The 21,693-nt window shown below is 38.6% G+C and overlaps 1 protein-coding gene across 1 annotated transcript in view; it reads left to right on the forward strand.

Annotated features, from left to right (window-relative positions):
• Positions 1 to 1,725: 1,725 nt before the first annotated feature.
• LOC131255488 (ubiquitin-conjugating enzyme E2-23 kDa-like) overlaps positions 1,726 to 21,693 on the forward strand; it is a 33,498-nt gene continuing 13,530 nt past the window's right edge. Inside the window, exons 1-4 of the mRNA XM_058256231.1 lie at positions 1,726 to 1,872; positions 16,294 to 16,401; positions 16,512 to 16,588; positions 19,848 to 19,927. Of these exons, the coding sequence (XP_058112214.1) occupies positions 16,545 to 16,588; positions 19,848 to 19,927 (124 nt within the window). The 5' untranslated portion in view covers positions 1,726 to 1,872; positions 16,294 to 16,401; positions 16,512 to 16,544. The remainder of the gene's footprint in view (positions 1,873 to 16,293; positions 16,402 to 16,511; positions 16,589 to 19,847; positions 19,928 to 21,693) is intronic.

Genomic DNA, 21,693 nt, shown 5'->3' on the forward strand with positions numbered 1-21,693 from the left:
TAATCGGACTATGACAGCCACCATTGAACCATTCCGAAAGCCCATCGTGATGTTTATTTGCCACCTAACTTGTCCGTAACTTCACACATGATTATATAAAGGAGGAAAACATAAATATTGGCAGGATCCCAAACTTTTGTAGCCCGCGGCAAATTTTCAATGGTAGGTGATAAATTCATATTATTTTCTATATTGTGGTCCACTTGAACTTTCGATGTACCTCATTTTTGGGTTCATACCCTAAGATGATCTTAGAAAATGGATGAACGGTATGAATATAATACATACATCATTGTGCAGCTCACGTAACTTGGCCACGCCAACACACTAGTGAGTCGTCAACTACGCAATCCGAGTCCACTCACTGCCCTCAGTATGTTCTATCATGCATTTTCCGAGAATTGTATAGACTGTTGCCCTACCTTTTACTTAACCGTCTACATACTTGCTGATTGAATTGTTAATTTCTCTTAATCCGGGGATTTGCAAGCATCCCCCGTGGGCACTGGGTCCCATCAGATGAACGGTCTGGATCACCGAACCATGCACCCGTTTTGCACCAAATCGGGGCGTGGCTTCGGTGCATCCCCAGTTCCACCGAGGTGGGTGGGACCCCTGACTAGGGGCCCACCTTGACGTATCTGACTAAATCCACTCCATCCATCCGTACTGAAAGATCATTTTAGTGTATGATCCAAAAAGTGAAGCAGATTCAAATCCCAGATGGACAATGGTATGGGAAACAATGGTAATTGACCATTAAAAACTTTTGTGGGCTACAAAAGATTTGGATTAAGATGAAATTTGTTTGGTTTCTTCGTCAATGTCTTTTGACCTTATCAACAAGTTGGATGACAAATAAACAATGCGGTGAAATCCATAAAGTTTTCAATGGTGGCGATTCAATCAAGACTATTTCCGGTGGTGTGTTCTACCTAACATTTGGGTCAGCTTATTTTGGAATCATATCCTAAAATGATCTTTCAAAATAGTTGGACGGTGTGGATTTAAGGAAAATATATCACTTTGATCCACACAGTCAAGGCTCCCATCCACCTGGTAAATCCAGGATCACCCAAGCCCACGCACCAAATCCCGCGGCTTAAAAACTATACACTTCTTCTAACACCCGACGCGGTTTGGCTAGTGACCCAGCTAGCTGATGTCAAAGCTCTGTGGGCCCTGCCATGATGTATGAGTTTTATCCACTTCGTCCATCCATTTTTACAGCTCATTTTAGGACATATAAGAAAAAACTGAGGCAGATCCAAATCTTAGGTGGACCACACCACAGGAAAAGTGGTGATTGAATGCTTACCGTTGAATTTTTTGAGAGCTACATAAGTTTTGGATCTAGATTATATTTTTGTTTTCCCTTCATCCCGGTCCGTGTGACCTTATCAACAAGTTGGATGGTAAATAAATATTACAGTGAGCCTTAGGAGGTTTTTAATACTTTCTTCCCTTGGTGTGGTCCACCCGTGATTTGGATCTACCCCATTTTTGGGGTTATGCTATAAGATATGATGAAAAATGTATGAATTAGCGTGGATAAAACACATACATTATGGTGGGGCCCACAGAACTTTGACATCAGCTAGCTTCCTGGTGTTGGGTCACCAGCCAAACCGCGTCCCTATAATTACTGTCTTTGCGTTTTCTTTTGTTTAAAAAAAATGGTAGAATTGAGTGCGTTGTAACTCCGCCCTTTCGTCTAACCACATCAGGCGCTTTTAGACCGATCGATTTTCCTTTTTTTTAATTTTTTCATCGTCACAAAGGGAATTCTTATTCGTTGTTCTTGTTGTTGTTGTTGTTTAGCATTTCACTTTCTCGATATGCTTGGGATTCTTGTACACAACCGGCAATTCGGTTTGTCTTTCTTCTTTCCCCAATCTTATTTTATTTTGATTGAGTTTTTGTGGGTCTTGTCGGTTTGATGTATGCATGGGATTTTAGATGGTATTGGTCATTCAAATGCTATGGGTTTTTGATTTGGTATGTGGGTTTTCTTCTTATTTAACCATATTCCATGTGTCTTTCTTGTGATGATTCAAATGTGGTATGTGAGCCACTTTAATGTTGTGGGATCTTGATTTTCTCAATTGAGTATTCTTTCATGGTATTGAATTTGATCCCATATGATGATGGAAGTGTGGGTTGTAAGATTTCAATTTTATAAGTGGGTGTTTATTTAATTGTATTTAGTTTGATTTCATTTTTCTTTTTTGTGATGATTCAAATGTGGATATGTTATTGGATGTTGATATTTGAAGTATATATATATTTTTTCCCGTCTTTTCTTTTCTTTTGGTGGTGCTTAATTCGATTCCATTTGCTGGTCTTTTCTAATGATTCAAATGTGGGTTAATGAAATTTGATTTTGTAAGTTGCATTTTTATTATTATTGTGATTGATTTGACTGATTCAGTTTTTGTAGGATGTTTGAATGTTATGTTGCTTGTGGCTTATTCAAGTGTTATGGGATTTTAATTTCTTTGTTGGGGATTTTGTGGTAACTGGCCTTAGTATTTATTTTATTTTATTTTTTTCTGAGATACATTGGTAAGTGGCATGTTAGTGGCAGCAGACGCTGCCCCTTATTTTATTTTATTTTATTTTTTCTGACTTGACAGGATTCGCTAAAGGGTCGCTGTTTGTACCACTGTCCTCCCTCTTACTCTCTTTCTAATTGTTAGGCACTGGGAATAAGGAAGTATACGCCTTAAAGATGTAGGTGAGATAGTTTGGTTGGGTTATGACTTATGAGGGAAGTCAATTACGAATTTTAAGTACTTCTTGGTAAAGTGTTTGGAATTAGAAGGCCTTGGGGACTTGAAATACTTGTTGGGAATTGAAGTGGTTCACTCAATTGAAATGGATTTTTTATATTCCAAAAGGAATACATCCTTGATCTTCTTCTTGAGATTGGCAAGGTAGGGACCAAGCTCTTGACATACCTATGGACACTAACCATTAGCTTAGGGCCTATTTGGTAACTGGCCAAGTTGTCTCATTGATAGGCTCGCCCAGCATAGTGGCACTATCAATGGTTTATCAATTACACCTGGACGTGGATTCCCATAAAATGATGATAGGCATATCAAAAGAATACAACCATTACCTTGTATATGTTAATGACGGGTGATCAAAGCCTATGTGCTTTTCCACCCTAAGCTTTTGCTTGGGGGGCTTTTTAATAAAAGTAGTCACCTTTCACAAAAAGTAAAAAAAGCCTATGTGCAAAATTGGATTATTGCAAATCATCAGAAACAAGAATATGTGGGATATCAAAGTCACCTCAAACTCCTCTTGGGCCTGGATGAAGTATTCTTGTAGCCGGAGACATTGCCAAACCTCACATCCATCACCTTGAAGGATATGGCAAGCAAGCTTCTTTTTGTTTGACCCTTGGTTGCCTAGAGGGAGACTCAGTGATGGTCTTAGTTTGGGGGCTGCTTATGACTTTGTTAAAGAGCTGAACTTAAAAGTATTAGACCTTATACAGAATTGCTCTTGGAACCTTCCTCCATTATCTCAGTCACTCAAATGTGGATATGGAATGAAATTCAAACTGTCCATCTGTTGGATATCCCAGAAGAAACCATTTGGACTGCAAATTATCAAGGAAACTTCACTCTCTCTTCAGCGATTGAAATATGTAGGCATCATCATGTGTTGGTCCCAAACACTGAGTTGATATGGTTTGAGGGAAGGATTCCGAAGCACTCCATCACTGATTGGTTCATTATGTAGGACAAACTCAGGTTGAAAACCCTCTCCTCAAGAGAATGGGTATCATCCAGGATGATAAGTGTACCTTTTGTAATTCTAATGTGGAGACTTGCAATCACCTATTTATCTAATGCAAATTTTCTTCGTGGATTTGGAGAGAAATCCATAAAAAGTTTGGGCCATCTCTTGCTTATGCTGGTGATCTTGTGTCTGATTTGACAAAATTCATTGCCGTTAACTCCTCATCTCCTATGGGCGAACTGCTGGGCAAGCTCCCATTCCCTATTGTTGCTTGTCATGTTTGACAAGAGTCTAACAATCACATATTCAAGGGCACATCCAGATCTAAATTTTAGGTTCTTTGGGCATTGTTGAAAATATCTGATGGGGACATCACGCGCACATGCATGCCCCCCTACACACGTACGCAAGGAGGAGGAAGGCCCCACCATCGATCTGGATTGATGACGACGTCTAGAGAGGGCCTCCTAGTTAGAGGACTGCGTTTTAGTTCGTTGGAGTGGACCCGATAGTCATGTAAATCCCACCATGGGTTCTCATGATCGTGGCCCACTATTCTAATTGATCTAGTACTTTGGGTTTTGCTTATTATTATTATTAGGAATATCATAGACGGTTTAGACTGCTTTGATTAGTTGTTTTTTTATTTTTTTTATTTTTATTACTTCATCTCCAAGTAATAGATTGCGCACATGTCGCGAGTTTTTTGGTATATGGTTTTATTATAAATAGGCACCCCTTGTAGTCTTTTTTTTTTTTTTTTTTTTCTGAATGAAGATTAATAAAATTGCTGCGTTTTTCTGCTCTAAATTTCTGAGTTGTGGAGATTCAATTGGGTACGAAACTCTCCCTTCCTCGAAGGGATGATTACTGTGGTGCGAAGCCACACCTATCCTGATTCGCCCCCACCTTCTTCCATCCATATTTCTCTTCTCCTACAAGCATTCCATCTGCAAATCCATCAATATTTGCAGGCGTTTTTCTCTCTACAGTAGATTTTCAGAATCTGATATAGGCTGAAACTTCGGCGGAGCACCATGCACAAATCTGTGAACCCCTTGGATTGAGGAATTATTTCTGTGCATGTGTGGATGAATTTACCCTCTTTGATTGTTGTTTGTTTTATAATTTTGATTGATCTGGCCTTAGCATGTGCAGGCTTGGATCCGCATAAGATTCCTATTGATTGAGTGCTTGACTTTATATGGGATGTGGAATTTTGTGTAATTGTTTCTGAACTAGTGTGATCTTAAGCCTAAAAATCTTGCACATCATGTTTAATTTCCATGTCTTGCATTAAATTTGGTATTAGAGCTTAGGGTTCTTGTAGGGGAATGCATTGCATGTTTAGGGTTTAGTTTATTTGTGTCCATTATGCATCAAGTATCATCATATAGAGCTGTTTAGAGGTCCATAATTTCTGATATAGGCTGCTGAATTTTTTGCTATCAGAAAATCCGCATATCTCTTTGCTGGATTTTCTGTTGACAGATTTTTTTGGGCAAATAGGTTGTTGGAAATTGAGTAGTATTGTGTCATTTTCTCCATATAGAGTCCTATAGGAGCATTTAGTCCTATCTAGGCGCATATAGTCATAGTAGAAGGTCTTTAGATTGAGTTAGTAGTTGTATGCCCACACGTACGGGTCGTGGTTTTAGCTTGTATCGTATACTAAACATGGAGCAATTGCAAGAGTCAATGAATAAGCTGACCCAACAGTTTGAATCTTTGGGTAGGTGCTTGGAACAACGTATGGACCAACGCTTTGAACAGCTTGATGTGCGCATTATCCAACTAAAGACCTCTGCCAGGGCAAACCCCACCATTGAGGAAGATGCCTAATCTCAGGCAGTGTTCGAGTTGTCGGTATCGCTACAAGTTTCGCTGGCCAGAAATAAAGATATAATATCGTTATCGCTGATAATATCGCCGATAACCGGAAATGCAAGAAAAAATGGGGAAACATGGAGAAAATGATGGAATTTTTCAGTGAAACTTTAGGACATTCATGAATACACATATTTACAAATTCAGGAATAAAAAATTTGCAAAAAAAATACATTACATAATAAGTTTTCATTTAATGGGACAAAAAAAGCATACAATGCCATAAAAAATCACTTTAATAACAACTAAAATGAGTTTATATATTACCAATGAAGTTGGCATACAGTAATTAAGACATGTAAAAGTGAATGAACTCAAAGATGCCAAATCAAGGATGGATTGGATTATCCAATCAGTGTGGTTTTTTGCATGATAGAGATGTACGTCACAAATCCACTCCTACCATCTGTTTTGAAAGGCCACAATAGGATAATGTTCTAAAAGTTTGCCAAATCCAAAAATCTGGTGGTGGGCCATACCACTGTTTTTAATGGTGGGCATTTAATCACCACTGTTTCCCTTAGTGTGGTCCACCTGAGATGCAAATCTTTCTCATTTTGGACTCATGCCTTAAAATTATCTATCAAAATAAATGGACGACATTGATAAAATATTTATCATTATGATGGCCCCACAGAGCATCGACCCATCAATCCAAAGATACAAACAAGTGACACATGTGCACCATATAAATCAGTATGCTTATCATACTGAATCAACTACGTGGGGCCCATTGTGATTTATGTATTTTATCCACCCCATCCATCCATTTTACAAGATAATTTTAAGGCTTGATCCCAAAGATGAAGCATATCCAATGCTCAAATGGACCACACCATAGGAAATAATGTGAATTGAACATGCCTACCATTGAAAAATCATTAGGGGCCACAAAAGTTTTGGATCCATGTCATTTTTGTATTTTAACTTCATCAGTCTTTGTGTGATCTTATGAACAACTTGGATGACAAATAAATACCACTGTGGGCCATAGCTCTTAGGAAGGTTTCAACTTGGATGACAAATAAACCTCCTTGGTCCATCATGATGTTTATATACATTCAAACAGTTCATGGTCCCATTCCTACTGGGATGAATTGAAACTAATAATAATAATAATAATAATTAATAAATAAGTAATAGGCCCCTCTCACCCACTTAGTGGTGCAAGGGAGTAAAGTGGATTATGTGCAACCTTAGCCTTCAATAAGACAGTACAACACTTATGGTAGGGCCCACCTTGATATATTTATTGTATATCCATCTTGTTCATCTATTTTTAAAAATCAATTTAGAGTATAATCTAAAAAATGAAGCAGATTCAAATCTTTGGTGGACGACCTTTACATAAGAAACAGTGGTGATAGACCATTAAAACCTTCTCATGGATTACAAAAGTTTTGGAGCAACCTAATATTTGTTCTTTTCTATATAAAGGTTTACAAGACCTTATCAAAGGGTTGGATGACAAATAAACATTACAAAAACATAAAAATATTAATGTAGGCTTAGAGAAGTTTTTAATGGTGGAGGTTCAACCACCACTCTTTCTTAAAATATGGCCCAGCTTAGATATCGATCTGCTTCTTTTTTTGGGCTAGTGTCTTATAATAATCTGAAAAAACCTATGGACAGCGTGTATAAAAAATAAATACATCAATGTGGGCCCCGCCGTGAGAGACACACCACTGTTCGTAAAGCCCCCTAATTGCACCGAAGGGAGCTTTCGTCTTGGCTGGTGTACCAAGCATCGGGGTGTATTGACGTTAGCAAGTTTTGTGGGTCCCATCATGAGGTATGTGTTATATCCAAACCATCCATTCATTTTATGAGCTCGTATTAAGGCTTGAGCTGAAAAATAAGATAGATATAAAGATCAAGTGGACCACACCGCAAAAAGCAGTGGGGGATTGAACGTATACCATTGAAACCTTTTTTGGGGTCACATAAGTTTTGGATCAATATTATATGTGTTTTTCCTCTTATTCCAGGTATTTTTGACCTTATGAAAAGATTGAATTGAAAATAAACTTTATGGTGGCCCTACAAATGTTTTAACGGTGAAAATCATTACCCACTGCTATTTCTGGTGTGGTTCATTTGAGATTTGGCTATGATTTATTTTTTGATTCATGCTCTAAAATGGTTTTGAAAAATGAATGAACGGTATGGATGTAATAAATACATCATTTTGGGGCCCATTAACTTTGATAACCTTTGAACCGTTCGTACAACTCGGAGCTCGAGGAGCTCCAGCTCTCGTCGTCGGATGACACGTACCCACGCTGGTAGTCCACTCCTTTCGTCTGGACGCGGATTACATACTGACCGGTTGAACAGCGAGTCCGCTACTGAAGTGACGTCAGCAAGTTATGTGGGCCCCACTATGATGTATGTGTTGTATCCACACCGTCCATCCATTTTGAGATATCATTTTAGGGCATGAGCCAAGGAATGAGGGAGATAAAAATCTGTAATGGACCCCACCACAGAAAGCAGTGGGGAGAGTGATTCCCACCGTTGAAACTATCCTACGGCCTACCATAATGTTTATTTGAAATCCAACCCGTTCAAAAGTTAAAAAATACCTGAAATAAGGGAAAACATAAATATCAGCTTGATCTAAACCTTTTTTGGCCTTTAAAAGTTTTTAATGGTGGAAGTCACTGTTCCCACAGTTTTCTGTGCTGGGGCCCACTGGATCTTTGGATTTAACTCATTCTTTGGATATTGCCCTAAAATGATCTCTCCAAATGGATGGAAGGCGTGGATACAAAACATACATCATGATGGGGTCCACGGAACTTGGTGACGTCACTTCAGTAGCTAGTCTCGCTACTCAACCTGTCAGTAGCTAATCCGCGCCCCTTTCTTCTCCTCTTCCACGAAAAGCTTCCATCGTTTCTTCCGCCTAAAAAAAAATTCCGAATATCTTTCCCCAAATTTCTCTCCTTTTCAAATCCCCACCCAAATCCCCTCCAACCTCGCCGAAATTGGGTTTCTTCCCAACCTATTCTTTTCAAAGAAAAAAAAAAGAAGAAATTTCTTACCTCTGAAAATCCGGCGCTATCAACCGTGATTGGCCCACCAAATCCATCCGAAAGCCACTCCCGCGAGCAGATTTTGAGAAAAAAATGGTAAGAGATTTTTTTTTCTATATTTGTTTTTTTTTTTTTTAAAAAATAATAGGGAGAGTTGTCGCTGATAATTATTTTTTTCCCGATAAAATCGAAAATATCGCCGATATTTCGTTGACATTAGGAAGAGAAACGAATTTTTGGTGTTTTGGTGTCGCCGGTCCAGCGACACCGATAATATCGGTGATATTATCGATTTTTCGTCGACAATGGAAACACTGATCTTAGGTAGGTGGTTAGGAGGATAGACCAAGGAATGAATGTGGCCAATGAATTGGTTATGGGCGCGCACTCGTGCACCCACCTTGTGAGGGACATCAAGACTACTATGACCCCGATGCGCAACTTCTTAAAGGAGTTAGAGTAGATGCCCCAAAGTTTGATGGCCACTTGGACCCTAAAGCTTTTCAAGATTGGTTGGCAGACGTGGAGTACCTTTTTAAGTGGTACGACATGTACGGCTTGTGGCTAGAGAGAGTGTACCAGAGTCTAGTGTAGAGTTACCCACTGAGGCCATTCTAGTAGTGAATGAGTTTCGTGATATCTTTCCTGATGATCTACCAGATGAGTTTCTCCCTATGAGGGATATATAACACACTAGGACGTGGGACATCATACTACCTATAGCCAAGTTTGTGTTTAATAGTTCTGTTGATAGGTCCACAGGTCTTAAGTTCTTTTGAAGTCGTTACTGGTTATAAACCTTGGAAACTTATTGATCTTGTCCCATAGGCTGTCAAAGTCTGCAAAGTCTTTTGCGCATTACATTTATTTATGGCATCAAGAAATCAGGCAAAAGATCATGACTGGTAATGAACATTACACACTTTCTGCAGACCAACATAAACATTTCAAGGAATTCAATGTAAGGGACTCTGTGATGGTCTGCATCATGCCAGAGCGGTATCCTCAGGGAGCCGCTCATAAATTACACGCGCGTAGCGTTGGATGATTCAAAACTATAAAACGAAACGGTCTTAATGCGTATGTGGTAGATCTTCCACCCTCTATGGGAATTAGTTCCACATTTAATGTGGAGGATCTAGTTGCATTTCAGGGGGTCACTGATGCATTGTCCAGCCTTTTGCCCAACCATCCTGATTCCTCAGACTTTTCCCTTGATCCATGGCCCTTTTCCGACCCATCTTACCAGCCTCTACCTCCCATACCTACTCTTTTCGACCCATCGTTTCAGCCTCTACCTCCCATACCTACCCGTACCGACGCATTTTCCCAGCCTTTACCTCCTATACCTACCCTTCCCACACCCAGAGAGGAGATAGGATATTCTGGACCATAAGATAATATCTACGTCGGACAACGGATTTCAAAAGTACCTGGTTAAGTGGCAGTCACACCCAGTTTCAGACAGTACGTGGCTCACTGAGGAGGAGCTTTAGAGACTTGATCCTAACATCTTGGAGCGGTTCAGGAGTTTTGTTTCGCCAGTGACGAAATTTTCGCCACCGGGGAGAGTTGATGGGGACATTACGGCACATGCACGCCCCCCTATGCACGTACGCAAGGAGGAGGATGGCCCCACCATCGATCTGGATTGATGACGACGTCCAGGGAGGGCCTCCTAATTAGGGGACTGTGTTTTGGTTTGTTGGAGTGAACCCGATAGTCATGTGAATCCCACCATGGGTTCTCATGATCGTGGCCCACTATTCTAATTGATCTAGTACTTTGGGTTTTGCTTATTATTGTTATTAGGAATATCATGGACGGTTTAGATTGCTTTTATTAGTTATTATTTTTTATTACTTCGTCTCCAAGTAATAGGGTGTGCACATGGCGCGACTTTTGGGGTATATGGTTTTATTATAAATAGGCACCCCTTGTAGCTCCTTTGATTCCATTGAATGAAGATTAATAAAATTGCTGCGTTTTTTTGCTCCTCTAAATTTCTAGTTGTGGAGGTTCAATTGGGTGTGAAACCCTCTCTTCTTCGAAGGGCTGACTACCGTGGTGCGAAGCCACACCTATCTCGATTCACCCGCACATTCTTTCATCCATATTTCTCGTCTCCTACAAGCATTCCATCTGTAAATACATCAATTTTTGCAGGCGTTTTTCTCTCTACAGTATATTTTCAGAATCTGGCCCTGCAGGAGAGCTGAAACTACGGCGGAGCACCACGCACGAACCGTGCGTCAGATCGAGTTGAGATTTGGGGGTTTTGGAGTCCATCCCTGGTTGACCAGGGCCAAGGTGGCCTTTTTCTGAATAGTAGGCCCCACATACGTGCGGCCGGGATCACACGCACGTGTGTCTGGGCCATTGCTACTGTCCACACGTGCAGTACTTATCTGGTTTGTCTCTCTCCTCTCTTTCATTCCTCTTTCACCTAAAATCCCTAAACCTAACCCTAAATTACTCAAATCTCCAATTTTATGCCCTTTCTTCAACCTTAGGGTTCCCCGAATTGAAATCTGTAAACCCCTTGGATTGGGGAATTATTTTTGTGCATGTGTGGATGAATTTATCTTCCTTTGATTGTTGTTTGGTCTATAGTTTTTATTGATCCGGCCCTAGCATGTGTAGGCCTGGATCCGCATAAGATTCCCCTTGATTGAGTGCTTGACTTATTTGGGATGTGGAATTTTGTGTAATTGTTTCTGAATTAGTGTGATCTTAAGCCTGAAAATCTTGCACGTCATGTTTAATTTCCATGTCCTGCATCAATATCAGAGATGACCACTTTTTGCTTAACTTCAGCTGCTCTTTCCTAATCTTTGTTCTATATCTCAGCAGCATGAAATCTCCTTACTGATCATTCCACCATTCAGAAGGTGTTGTTTTGCACTACTCCGCAGGCCTCCGCTACACATGACTAATTCAGTTCGCACTCTCGAATTATTTCAGCAGCTAAGTTGGATAGTAGGTATTCTGGTGTTCTTTGATGGAAGCCTGATGGTTCGGTAGCTTGGAGGTTAATTTCTATGGATCATCCTTTTGATTCCACTCTCAAAGCTGCTTAAATGGGCCTTTTGATATCTCATAATAGAGGTATCAGTCCATCCACTTTGAATTGCCTGACATTCAAACTATTTTGAAATCAACCACCCTACCACAGCTATCTCGAAGAACAGATTATATGCAAGAATGGCTAGATCCTTTCTTTTGAAGTTCAAAGAGACCAAGATTGGGGTGATATTATAGCTGCAAAAGAGGCAAGTTGACAAGCTTAGAATCATTTCCTTGGGTTCCTCCTCGCTTCTCTGCCTTCACCCTAGCAGTCTTCAAGGAATTTTGGGCTAATATTTTCTAGCGTGCTTCACCTCTACCTGCTTCATTCTTGCCTCATTGTGCCCCCTTCTCTCTAGTTGCTTGTTTGGGCTTCAGGCCCTTTCTTCCTCTTTCATTCTGGCGAAGCAAGGGAAAGGAGAGAAGCACCACTAACAGCTCCTAAAGTCGTTCCCCCCACCCCCTGCGCGCACGCACACACACACACACACCCCTTTTCTTTGGTTGAATTTTTGTGGGTCTTGTCGGGTTGATCTATGCATTGGGTTTGGTGTTATAGGTTATTCAAATGCTATGAATTTTGATGTTGTATGTGGCTTTTCTTGGTAATTAACTATATTCCTTGCGTCTTTTTTTGTGATGATTCAAATGTGGCATCTCATTCAGTTAAATGTTGTGGGATCCTGGTATCTTAATTGGTTATTTGATTCCATCCAACGATTGAAATGTGGTTTATAAGAGTTTGATTTTATGAATGGGCTTTTATGTAATTGTATTTAGTTTGCTATGACGTGTCTTTTCTATCATTATTTTGATGTAGGTTTGTGATTAACCTAAATGTTATTGGATGTTGATTTGATCTTTGATGTGTTTTTTTTTTTTTTTTTTGTTGTGTTCAATTTGATTCAATATGTTGGTCTTTTCTAATTATTTAAATGTGGGTTATGGGAATTTGACTTTATAAGTTGTATTTTTAATTTTAATTGATTTGACAGACACAATTATCTTAGGATGATTCAAATGTTATGTTTGTTGTAGCTCTTTTATTTGTTATGGGATTTCAATTTCTTTGGTAATCAGTTTGATTTTATGTCTATTTTTTTAATGTTTTAAGCGTGGGTATGGGATATATTTTTTTCTTTTTCAAATTGTTAAGCATTTGGAAGAAGTATACTCCTTAAATATGAAGGTGAGATAATTTGCTTGAGCGGTGAGGAAAGTTAATTACTTATTTTAAGCACTTCTTAGTAAAGTGTTCAATGTTAGAAGGCCTTGGGGACTTGAAATACTTTCTGGGAATAGAAGTGCTTCACTCAATGAGATGGTTTTTAATGTTCCAGAAAAGAATACATTCTTGATCTTCTTATTGAAATTGGCGGAGGCACCAAGCCTTTGCCATGCCTTTGGATGTCAAGCATTATCATAGGGCCAGTTTGGTAAATGACCAAGTTTTGTCTTTTATAGGTTTGTCCAACTTAGTGGCACTATCAATGGTTTGTTAGTCACACTTGGACAATAATGTTGATAAGTATATTTAAAAAATACAACCATCGGCTTTGATATGTTATTCTTTATAGAGGGCCACATTTGGTAATTGAAAAATAAGAAGAGATGAATGAGAGTTGAGGGGGTTATTTTTGCCCCTTTCCTTAATGATGTATTAATAGTGGAGTTTACAGAGAGTTGTATTTACAATAGACCATTGCAAAGTTAAAAACGACTTTAGAGAACTAATCCTAATCTAGGTCCAACTCCTAATCCTAATCACATATAGTACTCTACATGAGTATTTTAAACTGCGTACACCAACACTCCTCAAGTTGGAACATGGATATTATTAATGCTGAGCTTGATGCTAATGGTCTTGAGGCACACTATTGACGTGGCTTTGGTAAAGATATCTGGTAATTGATCTTTTGAACGAACAAATGGTGTATGTAGAAGTTTGACAGCTAATTTCTCCTGAATGAAATGACAATTGACTTCAATGTGCTTTGTGCGTTCATGGAAGACTGGATTAGACACAATATGTATGGCCGCTTGATTATTGAAGTGTAGTGGAATTAAAGAGTCATTGTGAATCCCATATCCAAAATAATGACTTTCACACAATAATTCACATGTTGCATGGGTAGTTACCCGATATTCAGCTTTAGTAGAGGAGTAAGCAACAATAAATTACTTCTTGCTTTTCCAAGTAACTAGATTTCCTTTTATGCTATGGTAGAGCGTCGATCAGAGGAGTTATCCCAATTAGCATCGTAAAAATCACTTATATTCAAATGACCATGATTTGAATAGGAAAGACCATGACCAGGTGCAGCTTTTAAATATCGAAGAATTGAATGGATTGCTTTGAGATGACGATGACACAAGGTCATTGCATAAACCGACTTACAATTCCAACCGCATAAGAGATGTTATGACAAGTAAAGCTGAGATAAATTAGTCAAACCACTAGTTGGCAATACATGCTAGGATTATGAATTTCGTCTAATTGCCTCTCATGTAAGTTATGTAACTTATGATTTACTTCAATAGGTATGTTAACAAGAGGAGCACCGAGTAGATCTAGCATGTACTTACATTGGGATAAAAAGATTCCTTGTTTTGAGCGAGCCACTTTAATACCAAGGAAGTACTTCAATAGCCCTAAGTCCCTCATTTCAAATGATAAGGCCAAGAATTTCTTAACATTGTCTATTTCAGTTGTGCTTGTGCTAGTTAGAATGATGTCATTAAGATATATGACAAGAATTGTTGTGTTGTCATTCATATATTTTACAAATATAGAATGATCAAAGGCATCTCTTTTAAATCTAATGTTGGAAATTGAATTGCCAAGTTTTTCGAACCAGGCCCGGTGCTGTTGAAATAGCCTGTCCTATCTATGCGCTCATGGGATTCTTCATCAGGTCCCTTGTCCTTGTATTCAGCAAAATGGAATTATTAAGTGCAAACATCGATATATGATCAAGATGGAATAGACCCTTATTTTTCATTGTAGAGGCCCATCTTTTCTTTGTATTGAAGCACTCTGTGACAACTTAACAATCTTCCAATTTTTATTCTAGTAATAATTGTCCCTATACTTAATTTTGGTTTCTGATTATTACTGTATTAGGGTGTTTAGGTACCCCTGATTACATAATCCCACATCTTTCCTGAGGACCAAGTTTAGCTATGCTTCTCGTCCTTGGGTTTTTCTTGGATTTACTGATTATTACAAGGTTATCATTGTCTTTATCCACAGGGTGGTCAAGTTCTGATTGTTGAAGTGATAAAGTCCCTTGACATACATTGATGCACCACACTCTGACCTGTCAGAGTGTGGTGCATCAATGTATGTCCAGGGACTATATCACTTCAACACTGATCTCATATCATTTTGTGTTTGATGAGACCTGCTTCCCATTTGTTGGTGGTTACTCTTCCATCTCAGGAGCTACATGTTTACATGCCTTGTTTTTCTCCCATCTTTTACTTGATTGCTTCTTCTTCCTCTACTTTAAGGGGGATATTCTCCTTCTGCTTGCTTCCTGATTGGTAGAGATTCTTCTTCATGCCCTCATCTTTTGTAGCTCATTGTCGTAAGTTATATCATCATTGGCCCAAGACTACTTGTTCATGCTCATCATGCACAGTCCTCTATTCCACTTGTTCATCCTATTCCTCTACTTGCTCACTCCAAGGCTCATTCATTGTCCTTTTCTTACTTCGCTTTTATGCTGAGTCTAAACCTTTTACCTACACTACTGCTGCCTCTAGGCCTCCTCATTGGCAAGTTACGGTGGTGAGATGTCTGCCCTCTGTGCCAAAGGGACTTGGGCTCGTCTCCCAATATCTGTGAACGTTGTTAGCAATTGCGTAGTCTATTAAATAAGTGTTGTGCTGATGGCTTGGTTGAGCCTTATAAGGCTTCTCTTGTAGCCAAGGGCTATAACTAATGGCATTGCTTCCTTTTCGATAAAACCTTCAGCCTATTGGTAAAACCTTCTAAGTTCTCACTTTTGTTGTGTTTTGAGGCTAATCCATTTTATAACTTGATATCAAGAATGCTTTCTTTATGGCATTCTTCCTGAAAAAAATGTCTATATGGAACAACCTCAAGGCTTTCGTAATTCATGTTTGTTGAATAATAAGGACTTAAGCAGGCTCTACGTGTTTTTTTCCCCATCTTTGTGAGCTGTTCATCTTTTCTTCTTTTTTTCATCCACTCTTTCTAATTAAAAGACTAAATGGTTTATAGTAAAAGTAATGGCTGTCCTTGAGCTTGTTGGCATGGTTGGGTGTGCTTGTCTTGTTATTGAGGTTGTAGCAATGCAGCTTAGCATTCTAGGAGTGCTTTCGTCGACTTTTGTGCCTTGTATTGTTTTTCTTAGTAAAAAATAAATGCATTTATAAATGTATAAGCCAATGTAAGGAAAAAACAATTACAATAGAGGGTAGTATTCGTTGAATTTTTTACTTATATCATGATACAACTTCTTTGACCTCCTTGTGAATTATCTCAGACATTTGATTTTTGTCTTTTTTCTTGTAGAAGTGCTTTTCCTTTCTTATCTTTGGGGATTGAATGATTTTTTGGAATTGAGCTTGATTTCTTTCGTTGTAATCATAACATCTCTTTCTGCGGATCTTTGCTAATACGGTATGTTCTTTGGCAACTTATTTATTTTATTGGTCTTGTTCTAATTTATTGTACCAAGTTGTGATGAAAATTTGACATTGAAAACTAAAATTTGGTTGGGCATGTGATAGTTTTGGAATTGGGCTTTAATCCTATTGAGGAAGATGTCTTCTCCAAGCAAGCGAAGAGATATGGATGTAATGAAGTTGTAAGTTTTTTCTTGACATTTTTCTTTATCTTCTTGTTATGTGGTTTTTAGAACTGATCTTGGTCTCATTGTAACAAATATTGTTTATATTTTAGAAATCGAAATATTTTTCATGATATTTAAAAAAAACCAAAATACAATGGTTGATACTTCAATTTATAGACCATGGTCACAGTATGATCATGAGTTTCTACAATTTTTCATGATCCAAATATTCCATATCGGTAACGGTGGCTTTAACGGTCACCACTATTACCGATATAGGTATCAGCCATAATGGCTGATGCGGGGGCGTAATGACTGTTACGACCCCGTAATGGTTAAATTTTTTTTTTTTGCCCAAAAAATTTAAGAAAAATATTTAGAAAATCCAGAATAATATAAATATTCCAAATATGTATTCGATTTTTTAACATGTTTATAGTAGCGTTATAGTCCACTCTTTGGTGAGAGTGTTGTATCTGGTTGTCTGGTGAATTTATGAACATGGTTATGTGTCTCAAATATTTACACATCACAATCAAGCATTATAATTTGAAATAAAAAAAGATACAAATATCATTTTTTTTCAATTTTTTGGAAAAAAAGGACCTTAGAGCTTCTATTCGCTAAAAACGATAGTGAGAGTTGTCGAAATTTGTTCTAGACTAATCTAGAAAAGCTTTTGGAATAAGAAAAGTGAAAAAATGAGAAGAAAAATGAATTTAACTATAAAAAAGTGGTCGTTTTTCAATTATTATGGGGGGGTAAGGGTCGTTATGCTCCGTAATGACTGATACAGTCCTAAAAAATCAATTGACCTGTTTCACCCCTATATTGTGTAATGGACACGATTGTTACCTACACATATCAGCTTTTACGTCCGTATCGTAACGGATGTGGAACACCTTGTTCATGATAGTATAGATAATGGTGTGAGCAAGTGAATCAAAACAATAGACACGCTGATGCCTGATTCAAAGTTTTGCGTTAAGTTCCATTAAACCTTGCAGTCCTGGTTTAGTTACTGTACTGGTCGGACCAGCACACTCCATGGACTAATTAAAATAGAAGATTAACAAAGAAAACCTTTTTTTTTTTCTTTTTTCTTTTTCACCATTCAGATATAGTGCATCTACAACTTGTGTATACGTTAAAGATTGAAGACCTTGGTCTAATCTTAGGCATCCGTTAAATCTAACCTTGACAATCTATTCTAATAAAAAGGACAATACTATCCCAAAATCCTGTCATAACCATATAGCTCTTACGTAAATTAGTCAATACGTACTCTTCTCATGCCAGTCACACGATCTTGGGCTCATTGGAAGGCTAACTCGGTGGGCTTTCAAACAAGGCCCATCCTGTGTCATTGGGACATTGTTTTTAGTACATAGAAGGCTAACTCTAATGACTAAGAAAATCTGGAATGCACAAAAGATATTCTTATGAGGAGCTTATATCATATGTCATTCCTAATCTTTGGTCTCCATCGTTGAATCTTCTTAAGTGGAGCCTGAGATGATGCAGATTCTTGATGAAATCATCGGGTGAAAGGGATTCAGTTGGGGAACTTTCAGAGAAATGGCTTGGAAGAGAAGAAAAGTTTAGATCTAGAAAATCCCATTTGAGTATGCATTCTCTACCAGACTTGAAGATCAGAAAGCCCACGACCTATATGAAAGGACATATGTCATACAATTTTCATGATCCACTGATCTCCATATTGGAATCACTTCATATGGGTGCTCAGTAGAATAATGATGCAACAGATTGACTTAGGGACATCTCAAAGGAATGTAATTTGCAAAGAAAATGTCAAGTATAGCTCTAAAACCACTATCACTGAGGCTAGCACAACCTGCATCTAAAAAAGCATCCAGAGGGAGAGTTCTATCCTCGTTTGCTAGTCGCGGATGTATTTGCAAAGAAATGTCAAGTATAGCTCTAAAACCACTATCACTGAGGATAGCATGACCTGCCTCTAAAAAAGCATCTGGAGGGAGAGTTCTATCCCTGTTTGCTAGTCACAGGTTATGGTAAGATGAAGGGTGGGACATAATCACGAAAATTCATGAGGATCAACAAAGAGTTGGATGAGTACTGGACGATAGCAAGCAATGACTAGAAAAACAGGCTATTGTGATGTATTTGTTGGTTGAGGGACTATCACAGACAATGACTAGATGAGTCTGGGACGCTTATCACTAGAGTTTGGTTAAGTTACTGATGCACTTCTAGTGTGACAGAGAGAGAAAATGCAATGTACTTAGATAGTATTAGTGTGTGGGTGTACATTGTACACACCCACACACTAACACCATACACACACACACACACACACTAACACTATATAAGTAGATTGCACTTTCTTTCGATCGGACACTTTTGACTTGTCTTTTTCATTGAAGAACATCCATATGGTGGGACTGTTGATACACAGCTTAGGAGATTGAATTAGATGGCTAGTTAAGAAAGGTTCATTACTTGAATTATTGACAAAAAAGTACATTACTTTTTTTTTTTTTCGCATCTCATTACTTCAATTATTCATGTAGTGTTGGGAAGTAGCCCTCAAATCGACTTTTGGTTGAATCTGCGAATGTGGTGACTTGTACTTGAATTGACTGTGCATTTGAGGTGTCATGAAAGTGAAACCCGAAGGGACCTTTCAAAAAAAAAGTTGGGAAAGTGAATCCCCAAAGGGCCTGGTGGTTTGTTTTCTTCTTTTCCAGACCTGAAATAATAATTCTCTCATTCAAGTTCGCTGACAAGCTTTCCGTTGGCCTCATTTCCAAGGTACTTCCAAATGTACCCTAACTAACACTTTGAGCGGGAAACTTGTGCCCATTACTTTGAACTTTGGAGCAATACCAATCCAGAGGGGAAGCAACAGAAACTGAAAACTGAGAATCCTTGGGTTAATTGTTGATTTTAACAGAATTGGAAATTGGTTAACCCAAATTGCAGGTTGTCGAGGTTGTCGATTCTGCTATGTTCCCTGATCCTGATTATTAGGGACTGAATTCAAAATTTCAACAAATCAGTTCAGGATAGTGTCCAAATTGAACAGTGTAATCTGATTTCTGCAACTCTTGTTTTATCACATTACATCCTTTCAATCCTAGTCCATTATTACTTATTATGTTGGCCTTTTGAATGAATGTTTGCCTGAGGTTTCCTAATATCTTCTCTTGCATTTTTATGTACTCTAGTTGCACCGATATGGGATTAGTTTCTTTCATTATGATGCCTTTAACTTTGCTCATTTCCTTTTCAGGATGATGAGTGACTATGCAGTGGAGACTATCAATGATGGAATTAACGAATTCAACGTGGAATTTCATGGTCCAAAAGAAAGTATGTCCTTCCTTCCCTTATCTTCCTTTTAACTAGAATATAGTGCAAGTGTGCAACATTGTTCTGTGAGTTCTAATTTTTCTTTTTCTTTTCTGTTCCCACCCCCCCCCCCCAGAAAGGTGAGAGCATACCGCGCATAAATTTATTAAAAGTAAAATAAGAAGATACAAATAGGAGGAAACATAAGGAAAGACCACAACTAAAAAGAAACAAACCCAGACGAGAGAAAATAAAGTGGACCAGCACATAACATTGTTCTGTGAGTTCTAATTTTTCTTGTCGATGCATTCTCCCTATTTGGTAAGTTCTGAATCAAGATTCGTGTGAGCATTTTGGAGAGTTTACATTGTGGTCCCCCTGATGACTTCTTTGGGACAACACATGTATGTGGTGAAGCCTTCCTGATGGATGGCTTACGTTGCATGAACATATTCCGCGGTTATGTCAATATGCTGGGATCTGCAGCTGCAGAATTAGCTATCCTCCTAATTTATATTGATGGATATGGGGTTGTGTTAAATCTTTGCTCACCAGTCTATTACCTTTTGCCAATTTTTATTTATGCCCTCTGTTATTTAATCTTAAATATGTCCCCTTGGTACCTACACCATAGACATAGACACATGTGAGTGCCTCTTTGTGTGGGAGAGATGAACCCATAGTGTTGACACTATGGCAAGCTTCCCTTGGTGTCAACCTCTATGTGCTCCACCATAATGTCTGCTTGATATCCATTCCATCCATCGTTTGACCCATCATGTTCCCAATCGAGCCTAAAATCAGGTCAATCCAAAACTCAGGTGGGCTACACTAAAGGGAAATGGTGTAAAATCATGCCCAAGAGCTCTAAAATCATGTGGTGTGGGCTAATTTGCCCTCGCATTGAAGGGTACATCTGGTGGATGAGTTGGCTTTTGATGCACACATCATGGCGGGCCCCACATAGGTCAACACTACTATAACTCGAGGTAATGTGGACACTATAGGATTATTATTCATATGTTTGTGTGTATGTGCGCGTGCGTTTAATAATCAAGCTCCGTAGCCCACTATGTTGTATACGTGACATTCACTCTTGGGACATCAAGTGCGCACCTAGATTTTAGGTCTCGATGCCAAAATCCAATCTGATCCACAATTGAGGTGGGCCATGACAAAGGGAAACAATGGAGGGGGGACAACCATAGATTGTGTGTGGGGCATGCAACCGTGTGTATATTCCATCCAATATGTTCATTAGGCATACCTCACTAGCATGAATAGACAATCCAAAACTCCCTTGATCCATTGGCCCACCTAAGTTTTGTATCGAGTTGATTTTTGGGCTTCACGACAAAATTGAGATGTCTCACCCAGTGTTCGTAGTATCGGTATCGTTACAATCATTACATGTATTGCTGGTTCTGGAAATATATATCAGTATCATCAATGCTATTGCTGATACCCTGAAATGCATCATTGATTGAGGAAAATATTGGGGAAACATGGTGGAATTTCTCAATGGAGCTTTAGGAGATGCTAAAACACATTTGCATATTTAAGACTCAAATAATTGCAAAACACACACATACACGTAAGTTTTCCTTTAATGGTTGCCTAAAAGCATGTAACACTGACATAGGGAAACAGAGAAAAAATGTTGGAATTTTCAATGATACTTAAGCAAATGCTAAAATACATATATTTGTGTATTCGGGTATTAAATGATAGCAAAAAAGATGCATACGTAATAAGTTTCCCTTTAATGAGGGCCTAAAAGCATGTAT

The sequence above is a fragment of the Magnolia sinica genome, chromosome 9, assembly GCF_029962835.1.
Source record: "Magnolia sinica isolate HGM2019 chromosome 9, MsV1, whole genome shotgun sequence".
NCBI classification, from domain to species: domain Eukaryota; kingdom Viridiplantae; phylum Streptophyta; class Magnoliopsida; order Magnoliales; family Magnoliaceae; genus Magnolia; species Magnolia sinica.